The sequence below is a fragment of the Clupea harengus genome, unplaced genomic scaffold, assembly GCF_900700415.2.
Source record: "Clupea harengus unplaced genomic scaffold, Ch_v2.0.2, whole genome shotgun sequence".
Classification (NCBI taxonomy): Eukaryota; Metazoa; Chordata; class Actinopteri; order Clupeiformes; family Clupeidae; genus Clupea; species Clupea harengus.
In genome coordinates this window covers 32,482-49,943 of record NW_024879968.1, presented here as the reverse complement: position 1 = coordinate 49,943, position 17,462 = coordinate 32,482, and the positions used below count along the sequence as shown (strand labels likewise).

Here is a 17,462-nt window from a genome sequence, read left to right as displayed (position 1 = left end):
GAAGACCAGGGCAGATGTCCTCGTCCGAGACCCCGCCTTGAGAACATGCAGTAGCAAAGTCAGCCCACCTCCATTTCATCAGACGTCGCCTTACCAAGCTAATTACTGGACTTGTGCCATTCCCACTTCTCTGCCTCCTTCCCCAGACCGGAAGTCCCCAAGCTGGGACCCGGATAAGGAGTACGAAGCCCTCTTGGATTACACGTACCCCCTAAGGCCAGGACATACTAGCAAATGGGACTCTGGCGATTTAGGGTCAGGGTCACAGCCGAGGACAGACGTGATTTTGGAGGACTCAGGAATTGAGCTGGACCGGTTCTGTAGCTCGTCTTCCCTGTCCTGTTTAGATCAGTCGGCGTGTGTTACTACTAGAAGGGGCAGAGGAGGCAACCCTCAGTCAGTCCACAAGTCAGTAGGACTGCATGGTCTCAGTTCAAGAGAGCTGTCACAGTCTAAATCATCGGATGGCAGACTGTCAAGTAGTCTGTATTCAGTCGACCACATTGGCCTTTCAGTCGAAAGCTTGGAGTGCGATGGAAAGCAACAAGGTCAGCAGTGGTTTCACTACAAGAAGCTCGGTGTCTTCTCCACGTCGAGGTCTCCCACGACTTTCATCCCCACCCTGCACGTCTTGCCCCGCCCGGGGTCGCTAGGAGAGTGGGACGAGGAGTTCTTGGCTTTGCCCGAGCAGCTTCAGGAGATTCAGGCGTTATCGCAGCACCTGAAGGATATCTCAGCCCAGATCAGCCAGCCTGGCACCTCCAGCTGGGAGTCTCTGGAGAGGGAGACGTCCTCTACAGAAAAACAGTCTGCAGAAACCACGGCAGTGCAGGAAGAAGAGGCGGAGATGGTGGCGGAGGAAGAGGAAGAAGAGGGGGTAGAGAGATCTGCCTCCGGAGGCCCAGCTAGAATTGGGGAACCCTTGGAGGAAGTGAAAGCGTTTGAGTCCAGGCTGCACATGTTGAGCACTGAGGTTAATCGAGGCAGTGTGAAGGAAGTGGCCTTCATTATGGATCGACTGGGCGGAGTTTCTCTATCAGACTTGTTGCAGAATCCTCAGGCGGACCAAGGAGAGGCGGAGACCAAAGACTCACTCATGCAGCACATCCAGGTGAGAGCGTGTATGATAAGGGTCAACACTGGGAAGTGTTAAAGGTACAATGGGCGGCCATGCCTAACAAAACACGTTGTGGTTGTACTGCAAAGCCTAAGAGATGCGAAAGGGCATATCACTTCCCCTCTGTTAACAACACAAAGATCTTCTCCGATTACAAATCATTGTTTGCCATTCACAAAGGCAAACAGTTCCTCACTGCGTCTGTAGTAGCGCATATTCTAAAAATGTTAGGTCAACCCCGCTGGTTAATCTGTTTGTTTTGGCTTTTCCAACAGACATTTTGTGCAAACCTTGAAGAACTTATTCAGTGGCTATACAAGGTGGTGCAGAAGATGGAGGACCTCACTCCACCCTCTGTGGATATAGAGAGTGTGAAGACCTCTTTGGCTGACTACAAGGTAAGAGTGCTCTCACTCCACCCTCTGTGGATATAGAGAGTGTGAAGACCTCTCTGGCTGACTACAAGGTAAGAGTGCTGTCGTCTGAACCGTAACGAGTAAAGAGTGCTAGTTATGTCAAGATGTACTCATTTCAAGCGGCCTCTCCAAGTCTAAGTCGATCTTTTATCTATTTTCCCACATCCTCCTGTCTCTCTCTTCCCACATCCTCCTGTCTCTGTCTTCCCACATTCTCCTGTCTCTCTCTTCCTACCTCCTGTCTCTCTCTTCCCACATTCTCCTGTGTCTGTCTTCCCACATCCTCCTGTCTCTCTCTTCCCTGATCGTCCTGTGTCTGTCCTCCAGAGTTTCCAGAGGGAGGTCCATGCCCATCGGCCTCTGACGGGTGCTGTCCTGAACGCGGGGGAGGTTCTGCTGCGCTGCATGAACTCTACCTCTCCCGGTGAGGCTCTCCGGTTGTCAGTCTGATAAGCTGGATCATGAATGTTTAAACACCAGAAAGAGGTCTATCTGCTCGGATGGAGCATAGGTTTTTTTTTTTTTTTTAAATACACCCACCTTAACCCAGTAGGCCCCCCTTTGACAATGCCATTTTTTAAATCTTTATATTCTTAGGACTATCATAAATTGACACACCCAGTTTGTAAATTGCTGTCTGCTTATTGCCTCCCATTGTGTAGTGCAAGGCCAACCTCTGCTTTCCTCTGCTGTCAGTTAATGTGCTGCGTTGCAGTTCAGGCTTCTTTATGTTTGTGCCGCCTGAGGCGTTTGTTAGACACCACAAGCAGGCCGGGCAGGAGTGAGAACCAGCAGAGCCACCTGTCAAGCTCCAGGAAGAGTGAGGAGTCATTTTACAGAAGTGAAATACGCAGAACATCGAGTTACCATCAAACCCTCATAGGGGGGAAGAATGGATACCATTGTGTTCCTCCTTTGGCCCTAAACAATACAAAGTGGTGGGCTAGAGAACTGTGTCAGTGTGTGCCGGACTGTTCAAATGTAGCAGATTCCCCTCCAGCAGAGGCGAGTATTTTAAACTGCCGCTGCATCAAGGTCATCAGATGTCATCAGCTTTGTTCTGCTAAGCACTACTGTGGTGTGTGCTGCTGTGTAACTCCATACCCATAGTCCCCTGGTCTGACAGGAAGTGGCAGGAGAGGGCAGCCAGGAGAGAGCAGCCAGGAGAGGGCAGCCAAGCGTGCCTGGCTAGGAGGCCAGCGCCGCCGCTACACTGTTTATTTTTACTCGAGTCTCCAGCCTAGTCATGCCTCGCAAGCAATGGGCCGGTCTCACTTCTGTGCCACAGATGGCAAGGACTGCTAATAAACTAGGGTTCATATTTGGGCTCTCTGTAGTTAATATTTTTGTCGTTTTTCTTGTCTACTTGTTGCTGTGTGACTTATTTCAGCTTTGATTGCTCTGTAATGTTTTGTCTTCTGTCTGTGGCCAGTGCTGAAAGAGACTCTGGTGTTGATAGAGAGACAGTCTCGAGCCCTGGAGACCCACGCTGAGCACCTTTTCTCCTCCATCCTGTCGGCCATGGATAGCCTCACAGACACCAGTTCTCAAGAGGGTACTGGTAAGCAGTTAATATTAAAATATCGTTTTATACTGAGTTTTTTTTGTTGCCAATTTTCTTGTAATGGCTATATTATGTATTGATTCAATGACTGATCAATGTCTTGGATCATAATATGAGGGTTTCACCCCCACTGACTAGCTGGCCATCAAATATCCACTGTCCAAATTTGAGTTATTTTGTTATTTTTCTGACGGGGATTTATCTACTTCCCTAGATGATACTGTAGATCTTATTCTCTAAACTTCACTGAATGCACCCAGTGTCTCCAACTAATTACACTCAGAAGACATAACTAAGATTGTTAAGGCCAAGGCCACTTTATGGTAACCTTTGACCTCTTCCTCAACAGAATGCTCTGAGTAAGGGTACATGTGAGGAGCAGGCATCTCCGCTGCCTTAAGGAGATGATTCTTCAGCAATCTCTGTGTGTGCACTTACTCCTGAGGATCAGCATCACACCCTACAACAGACTGGTCCTTCACAAGGAGGAAAGCCACCTTTTAAATGCATTAACATCTACGCAGTGTCTGCAGTCTCACATTTCACACACTGTTTTAGTCATTAATTGTTTTTACATATAACATGTGTACTTCAGCCATAAGTGCTTTAAGAAGTGTTTGCGATTTACTTGTTCACATTGCTCGGTTCAAGCATGGGCCATTGTACTTGTCACTCTGTCTTCTTTGACAAACGTTGTCTTTGTTTAGCTACCACCATTCTTTTCAATGTGTTGGCACAGCTGCACGGATTTCCAATTAAGTTGGAGCTGAATTAGGCTAAGGTACAGGTACAGATCATGACTGTGATCTCAGGTAATTGCCTTATTAAATATGAATGAAAAGCACATAGCCTGTTCTCGGCAGCTCTTTAGGTATTAGTTTACAGCTTGAAAGATGATGTTTACTGGTGTTCAAGATGTGTTGTATTCCTACTCACTGGATGTGTGTTATTCTGTGTAATGATTTGTTATCAGTGTTAAACCTGCAATAATATTAGCTCTGTGGTTGGGATGTATTCATGTCACCTACCCTTTGCTCTGGCAACTTCGGAGGAATTTGCATCAATTTTGTTTTTATATTAAATCTGGTCAGTAATGGCCCTCTCAATTAAATAATTTTAACATCTTACCAGTGTTTTTGAATGTAACATGTAACATTTCAAGCTAAATGTGAGGTCATTGTCAAGATGCAGGAAAGAATGTTAGACCTTCAGGCAAAACAAAAATGTCAATTTTCTAAACGCTGCTGTAAGCACTTATTTTTAACAGTACCTAAGCTGGCTGTCTTTACATTCTGATTGCCTTTACAGACACCCTGATAACTGATAACACTTCTCTCTACAAAAGAAAGGTTTGACTCTGCTACCACTGCTGATATCATCTAACAAGGCACAGGACAGCGATACCAGTGACCCAGTGACATTCTGGCACACATACGCAGACAACACACACTCTGCTATGAAAATAAAACTTTAAAAGTCAGTCTTCAAAATTAGTTGATGGCCTCCATTCATTGTGTACAATACACTTTATTGAGATTTAGGAAGACTACTTTCTTCTTCTGACAATTCTTATATTATTGTAGTTTTTATTATTATTGTTAATTTTACTATGATCTGATATATACTATTGTTATAATAATTTGGCTGTATTGTGTATAATGCTTTGGTTGTTCATATTATTTCAAATTTGTTTTGCAGTTCACTTTGGACAAAAGCGTCCGCTTAATACGCTCACCATTTTTATCTTACGTGTCTCGATACCAGGTGATATTAGTTACACACCTGCATTTTATGAAGGCTTGAAGGCTATGTATGGGTGTGTTCTTGTAGATTTTGTTGAACACAAACTATGTGTGTGCATGTGTATATTCTGTAGATTAATGAATGACAGCAATAGTAATACAGGTGTGCTAGTTGAATTGAGTTAACATGTGAGCTGACTAATATTACTGTAATGAACAGCTTTGTAAATTCAAAACTGATTTGGGCTTAAAGCCATCTCCCTTAGCTCTCTTGAAGTTCACAAATTTAAATTTAACAAAGTGTGATGGCTCAGCAGTATTAGAGGATCCCTGTAAAGTAACTACTTGGATCAGACATGGGAGTGAAAGCAGCACACAGGAAATGGTGATGAAATTGTGTTGAACAAACTCTACAAGAACGCACATCATATATCGATGAATAGAGACATCTCCATCATTAGATCACATTAGTCTGCATGTCCGCCTCAGGGACAGGGGCGCACAGGTAGGCTGTCACATAATTGTGCGTTCTCTGCGTCTCCAAAATCCAGTCTTTTGTTCATCAATACAGCTTACGTAGGTGTGAGAGCAATTTGTGGGTGTTCTTGTATTATCTGCTAAACACAGTATGTGTGCACATGTTGTTTGAGTGCAGATGGGCAATGAATGCAGTATTAGCCTTTTAGAGGCAACTGCGCCAGTTAAACAGAGTTGGTAGTGACACAACACAAAGCCACCTGCTTTTGCTTTCTTAAAGTTTCTGTCATAGTATTATTGCCACACACTTTTTGCAATCGAATGATGCTTATGTCCTAAGCATATTATATTCTAAAATGAAATCTCGGTTCGCTAAACATCTTTCAGTTTATCTAACTTAAAAGGGAAACTCGAAACCGCAAAGTACTTCGTTTTAATACATGAATGTTCATCACCTTTAAATAAATATCCGTTTGTCTATTTTCATTGCTGAAATGAAAAAGCAAATGTCACTAAATTAACTTCAGTGTGGTGGAATCTTTGCTAGTCAGCTTAAGACTTATCTGACAGCATTCCCGGAGTCCATGGGATTCCCTGCCCTTAACACAATTCCTATCGTTCTAAACCAAATCCTTGGGTGTTTCCTGAGAAATGGCCCAAGTCTCAATAAGGATGACTTCTTGCATGGCAGACTGAGTAGAACCTGTACATTTTAAGTTATTTAACAAACACTAGGTTACTACAGTGACAGCTTTAACTGCCAGACTATCCAAAGCTCATGGTAGGCAAGTCTCTACACTAAGACGAATATGGAGACTTCACTTTGTGTCTAGTTTCCTGTAGTAATAGACTTGAGCTATGTGCTTAAATTGAAGGTTTCTAAACAAATGGCTAGATGAAATTTTACCAAATTCTTTTAAAACTGAATCAGTTGCCTTTATTATGAAAAAAGAGAACATAGTGTTTTATATTTGCAATTGTGAAATTGCCACTTGCAATCAAGATATTCCACAGGTTATGGCCAATTTGTCAAACAGTTTCTAAATTGGAACAACATATTTGCCATATGAATGTAGAATAAATAATTAAAACACAATCTGTTTTCTACATGTTCCACCAAGAATTGCAGACATGTTTAATATCGTACAGTCCGGTAGTACAATATTTATTTAACTTTTTTCCTGTTAAATGTTACATATTGCGCAACAAAATTACAATAGTCTGCAGCCACAAATTAATAGCAAAGATTGAGAGGTAAAACTACTCAGATAATGTATTTAACTACAGAACTAGCAAATCAGATCTTACATATATATACATAATGTTTATGTACATATATATTTCACTAGACTTTTTTTATGTTGGACAGTGAGACACTGTTGTGCAGTTGGTTGACACGCAAATTGGCGAAAACACCTTCCGAGGGGACAGAACTACACACGCCAATATAGACAGCAAAAAGATAAACAAGAAAGAAAAAAAGAAAATAATAAAAAAAAAAAACAGGAGAAAAAAAAAAAAAAAAAAGTCACTGAATTTTGACCACAGACCAGCCCTGCAGTGGGAATGCAGTGAGAAGACGCACACGTTATTCCAGGAAACCTGCACACAGAAGATTTCAAACGCTCAGTGGAAAAGAAATGTGTTTTCTCTAGAAGGGGTGAGGGGCCCCATGGCAGAAAAACAGGTGTGTGTGTGTGTATAGAGGGCAAGTGGCAGGCTATGGGATGGGGCCGTTAATTTGTCATAAACCTATATCAATTCTGTTTGGGGCAGGGGGGGGGACTTTTGTACTGACTTCATCGTTTTACATAACCATTGCTTTTGGTAGTACGGCTACAAACATACAGTACAAGTCAGGCAACTTGTTTTAGTTTTTCTTATTTTTCCCTCTCCTTCTCTCTTCCTGCTGCGCCTTGTCCTCTTAAACATCTTGCCTGTCTGTCTGTCTGTCTCGGCTTGTCTTGTGGGGCTTGTTGTGTTTTTTTTGTGTGACATTTCAAGTGGTGGGGGGTGGAGGAAAGGCAGGGTGGGTAGGTGGAGGTGGAGGTGGAGGAGGGCAGGACACTGGACCGGAGGAGCTGGGTTTGGGAGCGCCGGGAGAGGAGGGCTCAGCAGCAGCCCCCGGACGCGGGCTTCACCGGAGTGCTCGAGATCTTCACGTTGGACTTTTCCGAGCCTCCAGAAGTGGCCCCGGGGCCCATCCTCTTCTTGATCTCCGCAGCCATGGTCATGAAGGCCTGCTCCACATTAGTGGCATTCTTGGCGCTGGTTTCCAAGAACGGGATGCCCAGGGAGTCGGCAAATTCCTGGGTGGAACAGAATGCGCAATGTCATTTGGCAGGCACAACATTATTAGACCTTCAAGTAAATAAAATGAGATAGAAAATACAAAAAAGACAAGAGATGACAATTGTGCGGCTATTTCTGAAAGTTTTAACAGCTGTCTCAACCGTTTCCAGACTTTCAGTTCTTCCACACTTAAGGCATCATGACCATATAGATGTGTATGTATGTGTATTTTACTGACGCATGTTTACAATGGCAGTACACTGACTAAACTCAATGGGCAGTTTAGTAGTTCGTCATACTATACTGTCGTGACTGTATTTCTGATCTGATTGGTGTTGGATTCCCACGCCCATCCACTTTCTATATACTGTATTCACAGAAGCCAAACATTCGTGGGACTCCTCTAAATACCTACTGGGCATTTTATTTTCTCTTTTACAGTCTGGTCAGAGCATACAACACTCAAAGCTGAAAGAAATAAAGAAAGATATGGATGCCAACCTAGTCTGGCCACCCCTCTCTCATTCATGAAAAGTATGTGCAAGCCTGAGCTGGCGAGAGACTTACAAAGATATGACATTGAAGTGCTTTCCTGTTACTAAGGTCACATCACGTGTTATTGTTGTAGAATTTCACGTCACAAGTCATTTCATTCTGAAGATGCTTGACTTCCGTGAGGAGCCACCACTGGCAATGTCTCCAAACACTTCACAACTTAGCTTTTCTCCACTCAAGTAGTTGTTAGTGGTAAGACTACTTTGTGTCTTCTCGTGATAGGATTCATTCAGCCAAATGATGTTTTAGTAAATTATTAGTACTTAAAATATTGATATTAGTCTTTAGGCTATTTTTTGACTAATCGGCAAAAATTTCATTTGAACTAAGCCCATTCTGCGAATGACCCGAATATCCTAAAAAATATTTTTGTATGACTCGTATGTTTGGCACCCGCTCATTTCGGATCAGCCCGTTCATCACTGGTACTGACAGCCCAGGATCAGCAGCGCATCACTGGTACTGACAGCACAGGATCAGCCCGTTCATCACTGGTACTGACAGCACAGGATCTGCCCATTCATCACTGGTACTGACAGCACAGGATCAGCCCATTCATCACTGGTACTGACAGCACAGGATCAGCCCATTCATCACTGGTACTGACAGCACAGGATCAGCCCATTCATCACTGGTACTGACAGCACAGGATCAGCCCATTCATCACTGGTACTGACAGCACAGGTGTTTGTTTCAAAGAACCCATTACCTTTGCTGTTGTGTAGTCCACCACTTTTTTTGTTGTCAGGTCACACTTGTTGCCAACCAATAGCTTGTTTACGTTTTCACTGGCATAGCGGTCAATCTCCTGTAGCCACTGTTTAACATTATTGAAGGACTCCTGTGAAGAGAACACAAACAGAAAAGATTGGTTTTATCAGTGACTGGTCAGCAAGATCAGGTGAAGACACACCAGTACAAAAATATATTAAAATCGTATTACATACAATTACACTAACACAGTTTTCACTATTGTTTTGCTTAAGCATGTGTTCTAGTGCGGTACACACATGAATGTTGTTTAATCTAATTCATACAATCAGAAAGTTCAACATTGTAAAAAAAAATCCTGTGTGTTGAACATACCTGATCTGTAACATCATAGACTACGATAATGCCGTGAGCTCCTCGGTAGTAACTGGAGGTTATTGTGCGAAACCGCTCCTGCCCTGCCGTGTCCCACTGCAGACACACACAGACACACACAGACACACAGACACACAGACACACACACACACACACACACACACACACACACACACACACACACAGATGAAACTTCAGTTAGACACCCACATCTTCAAGAGGTCATTATAGAGTCCAGCCCTCAAGGGTTCTGGCTTCTTCTTTAACACGAAAAAAGTGTTTCAGGTCAGCTTAGTAGGTAGGGAACTATTTTTGGTCCACACATGCACTTGGCTATGGAATATAGCCATCCCCCCAAAAACGAGTGTCCCACCTACTGGACTTTTCCCAGAACATGTTCACATCTTTGCCAAGTGTTCTACAATTGATGCATATCTACAGGGAAATGTGTGCCTACATACCAGTTAGCATAATAAAAAATTGATAATAGCAGAAAATAAAAAAAGTGACTGAAGGAGGGGGTGGGTACTTACAATTTGAAGTTTGATTGTCTTTCCGTCTAACTCTATGGTTCTTATTTTGAAGTCCACGCCGATAGTGCTAATGTAGCTCTCTGTGTATGTGTCATCCTGAAAAGAACAAGGAGTGGAAGGAAGTGGGTCAAGGAAAGCCAGGTCTCAGCACCCTGGAAGTGCACGGTCACATCCTGCTCAGAGCACACTCCAGCCATTTCACACAAAGCCTTGGCCTGACTCAGCAAAATACACTAAACCCTGTCAAACCAGTGTTCAAAGGAAAAGTCTGTCTGTGTGTGTGTGTGTGTGTGTGTGCATATATACGTGTGATCCCACACTTACCAGCCCTGAGCAGGTAAAGGGGCTAACAACACACACACTAATCCTTCATTATTGCCTTAATAGCTGCCCTACACACACACACACACACACACACACACACACACACACACACACACACACACACACACACACACACACGGGGCACAGCTGGGACACTTACTGCGAATCGGAGGAGAAGGCAGGACTTTCCGACACCAGAGTCACCAATCAGCAGCAGCTTGAATAAATAGTCACTGAGGAGAGGAAGAAGAGGAGGGCGAGAGAGATTGTGTTAATGAGCAGGCTTGCAAAAAAATAAGTACTTTAGGAGGAGCACTGAGATTAGTGCGCTTCTAGACGAGACGAGGCGTCATGAACACAGCATGACTGCTGGGACCGTGAACACAGGGACACTGATCAAAACCCATCCTAATCATTCTGACCTACAATCCACCGGACCAGAAAGCCAGAGAAATTAGAAATCAAACTCTGCCAGTGTTGAACGGAATGAATAGGGGGTTGAGGGGGGTACAAGGCTGACATTCATAGTGAGAGAGCGCTGGGCCCTGCAGGCTCTGGAGTAAGGCCCTCTCATTCACAGTTCCACACCATGACCTGCTACTGACTGCCGTGGATCATTCTCCGCTACAAAACTAACATTTAAATAATCCTTTTCCTCTGCCAACAAAAAACAGAGAACTCTTGCGGACATAAGCTCCATGCCGGCCAACACCTTAGCGATTCTTTAACCGTTTACCACTCACACACAGAAAAAAAAAACAGATATAGAAGAATTAAAGAGGGACACAGTGATAGTGAAATGGACATTAGGGGCCATATTTACAAAGGGGCCAGCGATGATGAGTGTCAATTACCAACAGTGATGAGTGTCAATTACCGACGATGATGTGTGTCAATTACCAACGATGATGAGCACCTGGCTAGTCTAGCTCACCATGTCTGACTTGGCTGATGGCCAAGTGGGCCGTCATTCTATTGGCTGAGCCATTCAAAATGTGCAATGTCAAAATTTCACTTCAGAAATTTTATAATTTCGAAATGGCATACATTTTATAATCATATACATTGTATAGACAGCAAAATGATTCTTCTATATTGCGTTATGAAATTTTGGTCGTCAAACTATGAGACAATTGCTCCCAACAGCAAACATTCCCAATCCCCGTTGACGGCGTCAATGTTCCTGTATCGCCTCTTGAGCAACCTCGAGTACTCGCAGTGCATCGCTTTTGCCAACTGCCCAGAAAGTGCACGAGACAGCCGTAAAACAAGCCCCGGCGGACAGCAACACTCTTTCATTGCCATTTAGTCACTGGCGACTAACATTTAAATGCATCTCGGATAATCAGCCTTCGTAAATTGGGGCTCCATTAGTTGCACCTGATCATCGTGTGAACTGCCAAGTTAGATGCGTCTAAGAGATAAACACCCTTCGTATGGCCCCGTTATCCCTTCATGTTATTTCCTGTCTGGGATGACCTGTGTTGTTGTTCCCCAAATCCACAGTTCATCCTTTAAGTACAGGCCACTGCTCCAGTGTAATGCTTTTTTTTTCCTTCCCAAAAACAGATCTCTGAACAAGCTGGTTTGCGCCTAAAATTCAGCAGTCTCTAACGAGAGCTGGACTGGTACCAGACACCATACTGTGATGAAGTGCTCAAAGGCCTGAAAAACAGAAAAAAACTCCCTCTACATACAAGACAGAAAGAAAAAAATGGACGGCTGCTTTTTGACCCAGAACAGCACAACGCTCTCACCCAAGATTTCCACACACACACACACACACACACACACACACACACACACACACACACACACACACACACACACACACACAAATATGGCATGAGAACCACAATTAGGCCTACCAATGATGGCATGTGTAATATTTAACCTCTCTTTCCCCTCAAGTGTGCAGCCCCAACCGTTCGTCTGAATCAGTGTGTGGCTGTCGGAGCGGATCCGTTCAGTTCTGCTCCTGAACCGGGCCACTGATCACAGAGCAGAGTTGGACCTTTGAGAGAACAAGCAGGGGGTCTGGCACTGGAGCAGGTGGGGTTTCTGAGCAGAACCAAACACAAGCTCATTAAACGGATCCATGCATGTGGAGAGCTTGGCTGAAGGTCACCAGAGGGTGCTGCCTCTCTTGCTTCACGGGGCAAGATAGGGGAAAGGCCCTGGCAAGGACAGGCAAACACAGACAGCGAAGGCACTGGGCATGATGCCCACCAATGTGTCCTATGGCACCTCCTTAGACTGTAAGTGGAACTGCTGTATCAAGTCTTAGCTTGCCATTAAATTAGCTTTTCTTATTGAAGCGGCCACTCCTCAGCCAATGGCCAAAGTCAGTGAGAAGCGTGAGTGATACGTGTGCTTGTGGTAATCAAAATTCAGATCAGATAAAGATGAAATGATCACTGAGGGAAAAGGCTGGGCTCAAGGAGATGGACAAAAATGAGATGTTTTCTCGCCGGATTCTGTGATTCTATGACTAAACTTGTGGAAATAACATCACAAGGTCAGAACCATGACAGCCTGATAACAAAACAGAACACAACAATCCCTTTCAGCCAAAAGATATCTCCATCTTGTTTAGGCCTAAACTTTAATCACCTTAACAGCTGGGATTAGTGTCACTACGAAGATGTTGATCGTTTTGGAAGACTGGCCTGCGTCTTGAAAACAATTAGGCAAATCCCAATACACCAAAAAACTAATGGTGTCCACTACCAATACCATACAGATCATAAAGGGTGATGTATTATTAAGCACTTGCGTTTGCACGTGACAGAGCCTAGCCAGGTCAGGTTTCCAGCAAAACACTGTAGAGGAGAGCAACATTTCCTGAAGTTGGTAAAGATATGACAGTTGAGGTGTAAAACCCTGGTTGACTGCGGTTAGACACCAAAATGACAGGGTATCTGTCCTATATTAGGCTATTAAGCCCATCGCAAACTTAGGTGCCTTAGACGAGGAACTTGTATTGCTCTAGACAGCCAAACACACACCAAGCCTTTCCCCTAGGAGTCCTGGCTCTGGGTCGTCCCTCACAGGGCCCAATGGACCCCCGTCGGCATGACGCAGCTTAGTCAGTAACTTTGTGACATCATAAATTCATTAAGGTTTCTGACCATAATCAATTAATTCAAATTGGGCATGACTGGAATCCTACCTGGGCCAACTGCTTGGGAGGCAGCAATGCTTACCCATGCTTACCAATACCCTTGAACACCAGGGGATGCAAACTATTAAGTCACTACTGACATGGATATGTAGCAATAGTACCAATCTTAATGGCACAGAATTCTGTGTCAATAGTAGGGGTGGGGGGAAAAAAAAATCGATTTTTCGATTTCTCTCGATTCTCTCTAGAACGATTCTGTCTCGATTCAGAAAAGTTCATAATCGATTTTTTAATTAAAAAAAAAAAAAAAATTAATTTTAATTTTTTTTTTTTTTTACACATTCATTTTGTGTTGAAATGCAAGCTGCATCGATTATTGCATTGTTCATTGAAAGTCATAATTGTGACAAGGGAAAGCTTTTTCTCTAATAAAAAATAGAGAAGGTAATTCATCTGTTGATTTTCTTTAATTATCAAACACAAAGTAGGAAGTGATTTGAGACTCTGAGTAGCATACTCAGATGTTTTAAAAATCGACATGCATCGATAATCGTTTTATCGGTTTAGAATTGATAATCGATAATCGGTTTAGAATCGATAATCGGTTTAGAATCGAATCGTTGACCACTGAATCGGAAGGTGCCAAGAGATTCCCACCCCTAGTCAATAGTCACTTTGTTTCGTAGCATAGTTCTATTTTACTCTCTGAAACTTTGTTTCATTCTGAATAACCCGAATAAACCTTGCCTACAACCTACAATAAAACAAATGTTCAAAGCTACCTACCTGCTACAATAGATCAGACCTGTTGGGCAGTAAGACCTACCTGCTACAATAGATCAGACCTGTTGGGCAGTAAGACTATGAGGGCTATTGTCCACCATTACACAGCTGTATCCATGGCAAAGAAACAAACAAAACAGGACACAGTCTTCAGGCAACCCCCCACCCACCCACCCACTCCTCTGCCCACCTCCAAGGCCAGCGGAGCTGTTTATTTAACACAGCTCCTTACACACCGGCCCAACACGGGGGAAATTTGAGTAAGCCGATTAAGCATTCCGTTGGTGGTGGTGGGGGGGGGGGGGGGGGGGGGGGGAATGTCACCCCGTGTGCCCGACAGTCCGGGCCTCCGACCCTCCTCGCCTTTACTCCACAAAACTGAAGCCTAGAGGCAGGAAAGTTGTTGCTCGCCGCCGTGGTGGCCGCCCGACCAGAGTGTCATCTGAGTGGCCTGGCTGTTTCCTGACTTCCCCTCTCCCATTGTAATGAATTCCAGTCATGCTCCCTTCATTAGCCCAGCCACGGTGGACAATGAACTGCCCTGTGTCCACACGCCACTCTATGACCAGACTCTCCCGAAAAACTGTGCTTCCCTAACCGCTCTCCGTGGTCCATAGAGTTCATTTCCAGGGATTTTTAGACAGGACTATCTAGGACACTTTTGAAATGCATCTCTTTTAGTCTACTGAGAGACAACCAGGGACTTTTTTCAGTGTGTTCTTGAGTACAAAGTAGAATTTTTACACATATCAGTGCAACATTCACCAAACTCCAGAGAGGTCAAACTGTAACTCCTGCATTTTTTTTTACCACCTTCAACACAGATAAGAGAAAAGCTGAGGGAAGGCCAGACGTTTTGAGGAGATTAAAGAAGTGGCCACTAAGGCATCTTGGGCATTTGCATCTTTTGCCAGCTGTAAGTGAACACACCACACAGGTCATCCACCCACAGACGTGAGACATGCAGCTGTAAGGGAGGAGCCAGGCATGAGATTTTTTAGCAGCATCAGGATTCTGAAAATGCTGAGTGTGAGCATAGCCATTGCATGGTCAAAACTTGGGCAGCAAAAGAAGAAATGCAGACGTCTCGCAAGCACATAAGTACACAATGTCTCAGACGGGAATCAAAGTGAAACTCCTCACGTGAATTACCCTGGTTGAACAAAGAACATTCATACACAATGATAAACAGACTTAGCAGGCAAAACTGCTCAGAACAGAACATTTGAGATGAAGCCAAGATCACAACAGGTCAGCAATATCATACCTGTTGAATGAATTGGCCATTAAAAAAAGTCATCAAGAGTGTTTTTATGATGATATTCACTCAGCCTTTTCTCAAAGGCATGGTCTAAAATCAGTAGATTCACTTCCTTGGCAAACTTGAAAACAATAACCACTGAGGATTGGAAATGTACACCAGGATTTGAAACTGAGTAGACTTTTAACCAATACGAGTCACGTGGGAGCAGTCAATTTGTGTGTTTATTCAGCAACTAACGTAATTATTAATAATATAAAACATCTTGAGCTGAAAGTTTAGTTTCAAAGTGTCTAAAAACATGGCTTAGATTCAGGCACTTTGCGTTTCCGAAGCAGCTGAGGCGGTGTTGTAAGCAGCATGTCACATGGCATGTGACCTACACATGACTGACTCACAACTTCTCCAGATGGGTGTCTCCTGCCCGTCGAGTTGCACTTGCTTGTGATGGCAGAGTAATCATTTATCAAACGTATGTTGAGCTAAAAATTCTACTCTTGGCAAACATCAGCCAAGGCCTCACTGACCGAGTAACAGTTAAGAATTAATACGTGAAAAATATGCTAATTTCCCCCTAAAGAGGATTAACTGCCCCTTGGCCCACAGTTTTGAAGTATCAACCTCTAGTTAGTACAGTTACCTTGGTAAAGGTGCAAGTGGCCTTTACGTCAACAGACAGGTGAACATCCGGGTTGTCATATACTTAAGTATTCTACTACAAACTACAACGGTTCAACATTAACCTTGACTTATAAACGTTACTGCAGTGGGTCCAAACTTTACTTTGGGAAAAGTGGTAATCTAAGAAAAGATATGACTTGACCAAGACGGTCCATATCAATTGGACTTGTTCGTACAAGCAATCTGTCAGTTAAAAACCTTAGTTTAAAAAACGGACTGCCTTACGTTACAGTCGACATGTGTGTCAATTGGTAAAATACCATGCCAATTATTGAATAGCAACCTATGATGTACTTTATCCCTTGAGGGAACATGTGACGTGTTAAAAACTGAAACGAACTGACCGCAGAAAGACTGACAAACCATACCATACGACCACTTAACCAGTGTCACACCTTACCAGCTAACTAGATAGCTATCGCTACTTATGTAGGTTAGTCAATTAACGACACAGCGAGTAACTAAAAACTGCTGCTGTGGTATGAAGTTGGTTAATGTCGGATAACTGTTGCTCGTTGTTGACAATATTCTTAAACTGCGCAGCTCAGGATATTCTGAAAACCTGTTCCTTAAGAGTAAACTGACACCAAATCGCATTCGTCTCAGACCATGGGAACACCACTTCGAAAAACCGGGGATGATCAACGATTCTTCACCGGGGCTAGTTTGCTAGCTTGCTAATTAACCTTACGTTAGCACCCTGTAACGTTTACGTTAAGGCATAATTACAATGTGACAAAATAAATGCATCATATGCTATGTTAATAATCCAACGTAAACTAAAATGCAAGTCTCCCTCACTAGCATTGTATCTGCTCTTGACATAAAGACAATAACCTGATACCTAGCTATCGTACGAAGCTTTCGACTGTAATGCTAACAGGGTACGAAAAACCTTTCGCCGTTGACAGTCAACTGGAAACTCGGAGCAATATGCTAAGCTACACCGCTGCATTTCTACTTACTATTCAGGATTCATCGTGGCTTGACACTGTTAAACCACTCTTCTTTTAAGATGAGACTCCCTTTAGATTTGATGAACAACAGAAGCACCGCGTTTCACAGATTTAAAAAGTAACTAGAAGACTAGCTACTCCCCCAGACCCAAGGCGGCTAGTCGTCTGAACCCAAAATGGCTGCCACTTCAACCAGGAAATAGAGACGCTTCAACTGGGCTGCTTTACAACGGCGTAAGCCATTCACGTCATACCAGTTAGTGGAAGTTGTAGTCCGGCATAAAGGAATGTCCTTTGCCTCAGGTGAGCCAGTTTACAGCATAGACTACATCGCCCTGTCGTCAATGCGCATACACCGGGGTTATGCGATGTTTTTAACGCCTCGTTCGTTTCGGGCACAACCCTCCCTACTGTCAAAAAAGAAGAACAAATTACGTCATTAGTGAAACGTGGCAGAACGTTGGCAGGGAGTTTGAGTCAGAGATCAATGGCTCAACATCTTATTGCTCCTAATTTGATGTTACGTTGGGAAATGTCTGTGTGATGTTCTA

The 17,462-nt window shown here is 43.6% G+C and overlaps 2 protein-coding genes across 2 annotated transcripts; one reads left to right on the top strand and one right to left on the bottom strand.

Moving 5' to 3' along the window:
- Positions 1–4: 4 nt before the first annotated feature.
- cep68 (centrosomal protein 68) lies at positions 5–4,587 on the top strand (the record flags this gene model as incomplete). Its single annotated transcript, XM_042705853.1, has 5 exons — positions 5–1,111; positions 1,393–1,515; positions 1,861–1,957; positions 2,966–3,094; positions 3,447–4,587. Coding segments are annotated over 5 exons (1,470 nt in total), but the record flags the coding sequence as incomplete, so codon positions are not given.
- A 2,732-nt stretch (positions 4,588–7,319) lies between these two features.
- Positions 7,320–17,128, bottom strand: rab1ab (RAB1A, member RAS oncogene family b). Its single transcript, XM_042705852.1, has 6 exons — positions 16,921–17,128; positions 10,267–10,339; positions 9,783–9,878; positions 9,250–9,345; positions 8,873–9,004; positions 7,320–7,625 (listed from the first exon to the last, which is right to left on the bottom strand). The coding sequence occupies exons 1-6, from the start codon at positions 16,932–16,934 to the stop codon at positions 7,428–7,430; spliced, it is 609 nt and encodes a 202-aa protein (XP_042561786.1). The 5' UTR covers positions 16,935–17,128; the 3' UTR covers positions 7,320–7,427.
- Between the last annotated feature and the right edge of the window lie 334 nt (positions 17,129–17,462).

Excerpts from the sequence above, each read along its gene's own strand:
- rab1ab (XM_042705852.1), bottom strand. Across the intron at positions 9,879-10,266 it reads GCCTTCTCCTCCGATTCGCA|GATGACACATACACAGAGAG; the intron begins GTAAGTGTCCCA and ends TGTTCTTTTCAG. Across the intron at positions 9,005-9,249 it reads TCTATGATGTTACAGATCAG|GAGTCCTTCAATAATGTTAA; the intron begins GTATGTTCAACA and ends TTCTCTTCACAG.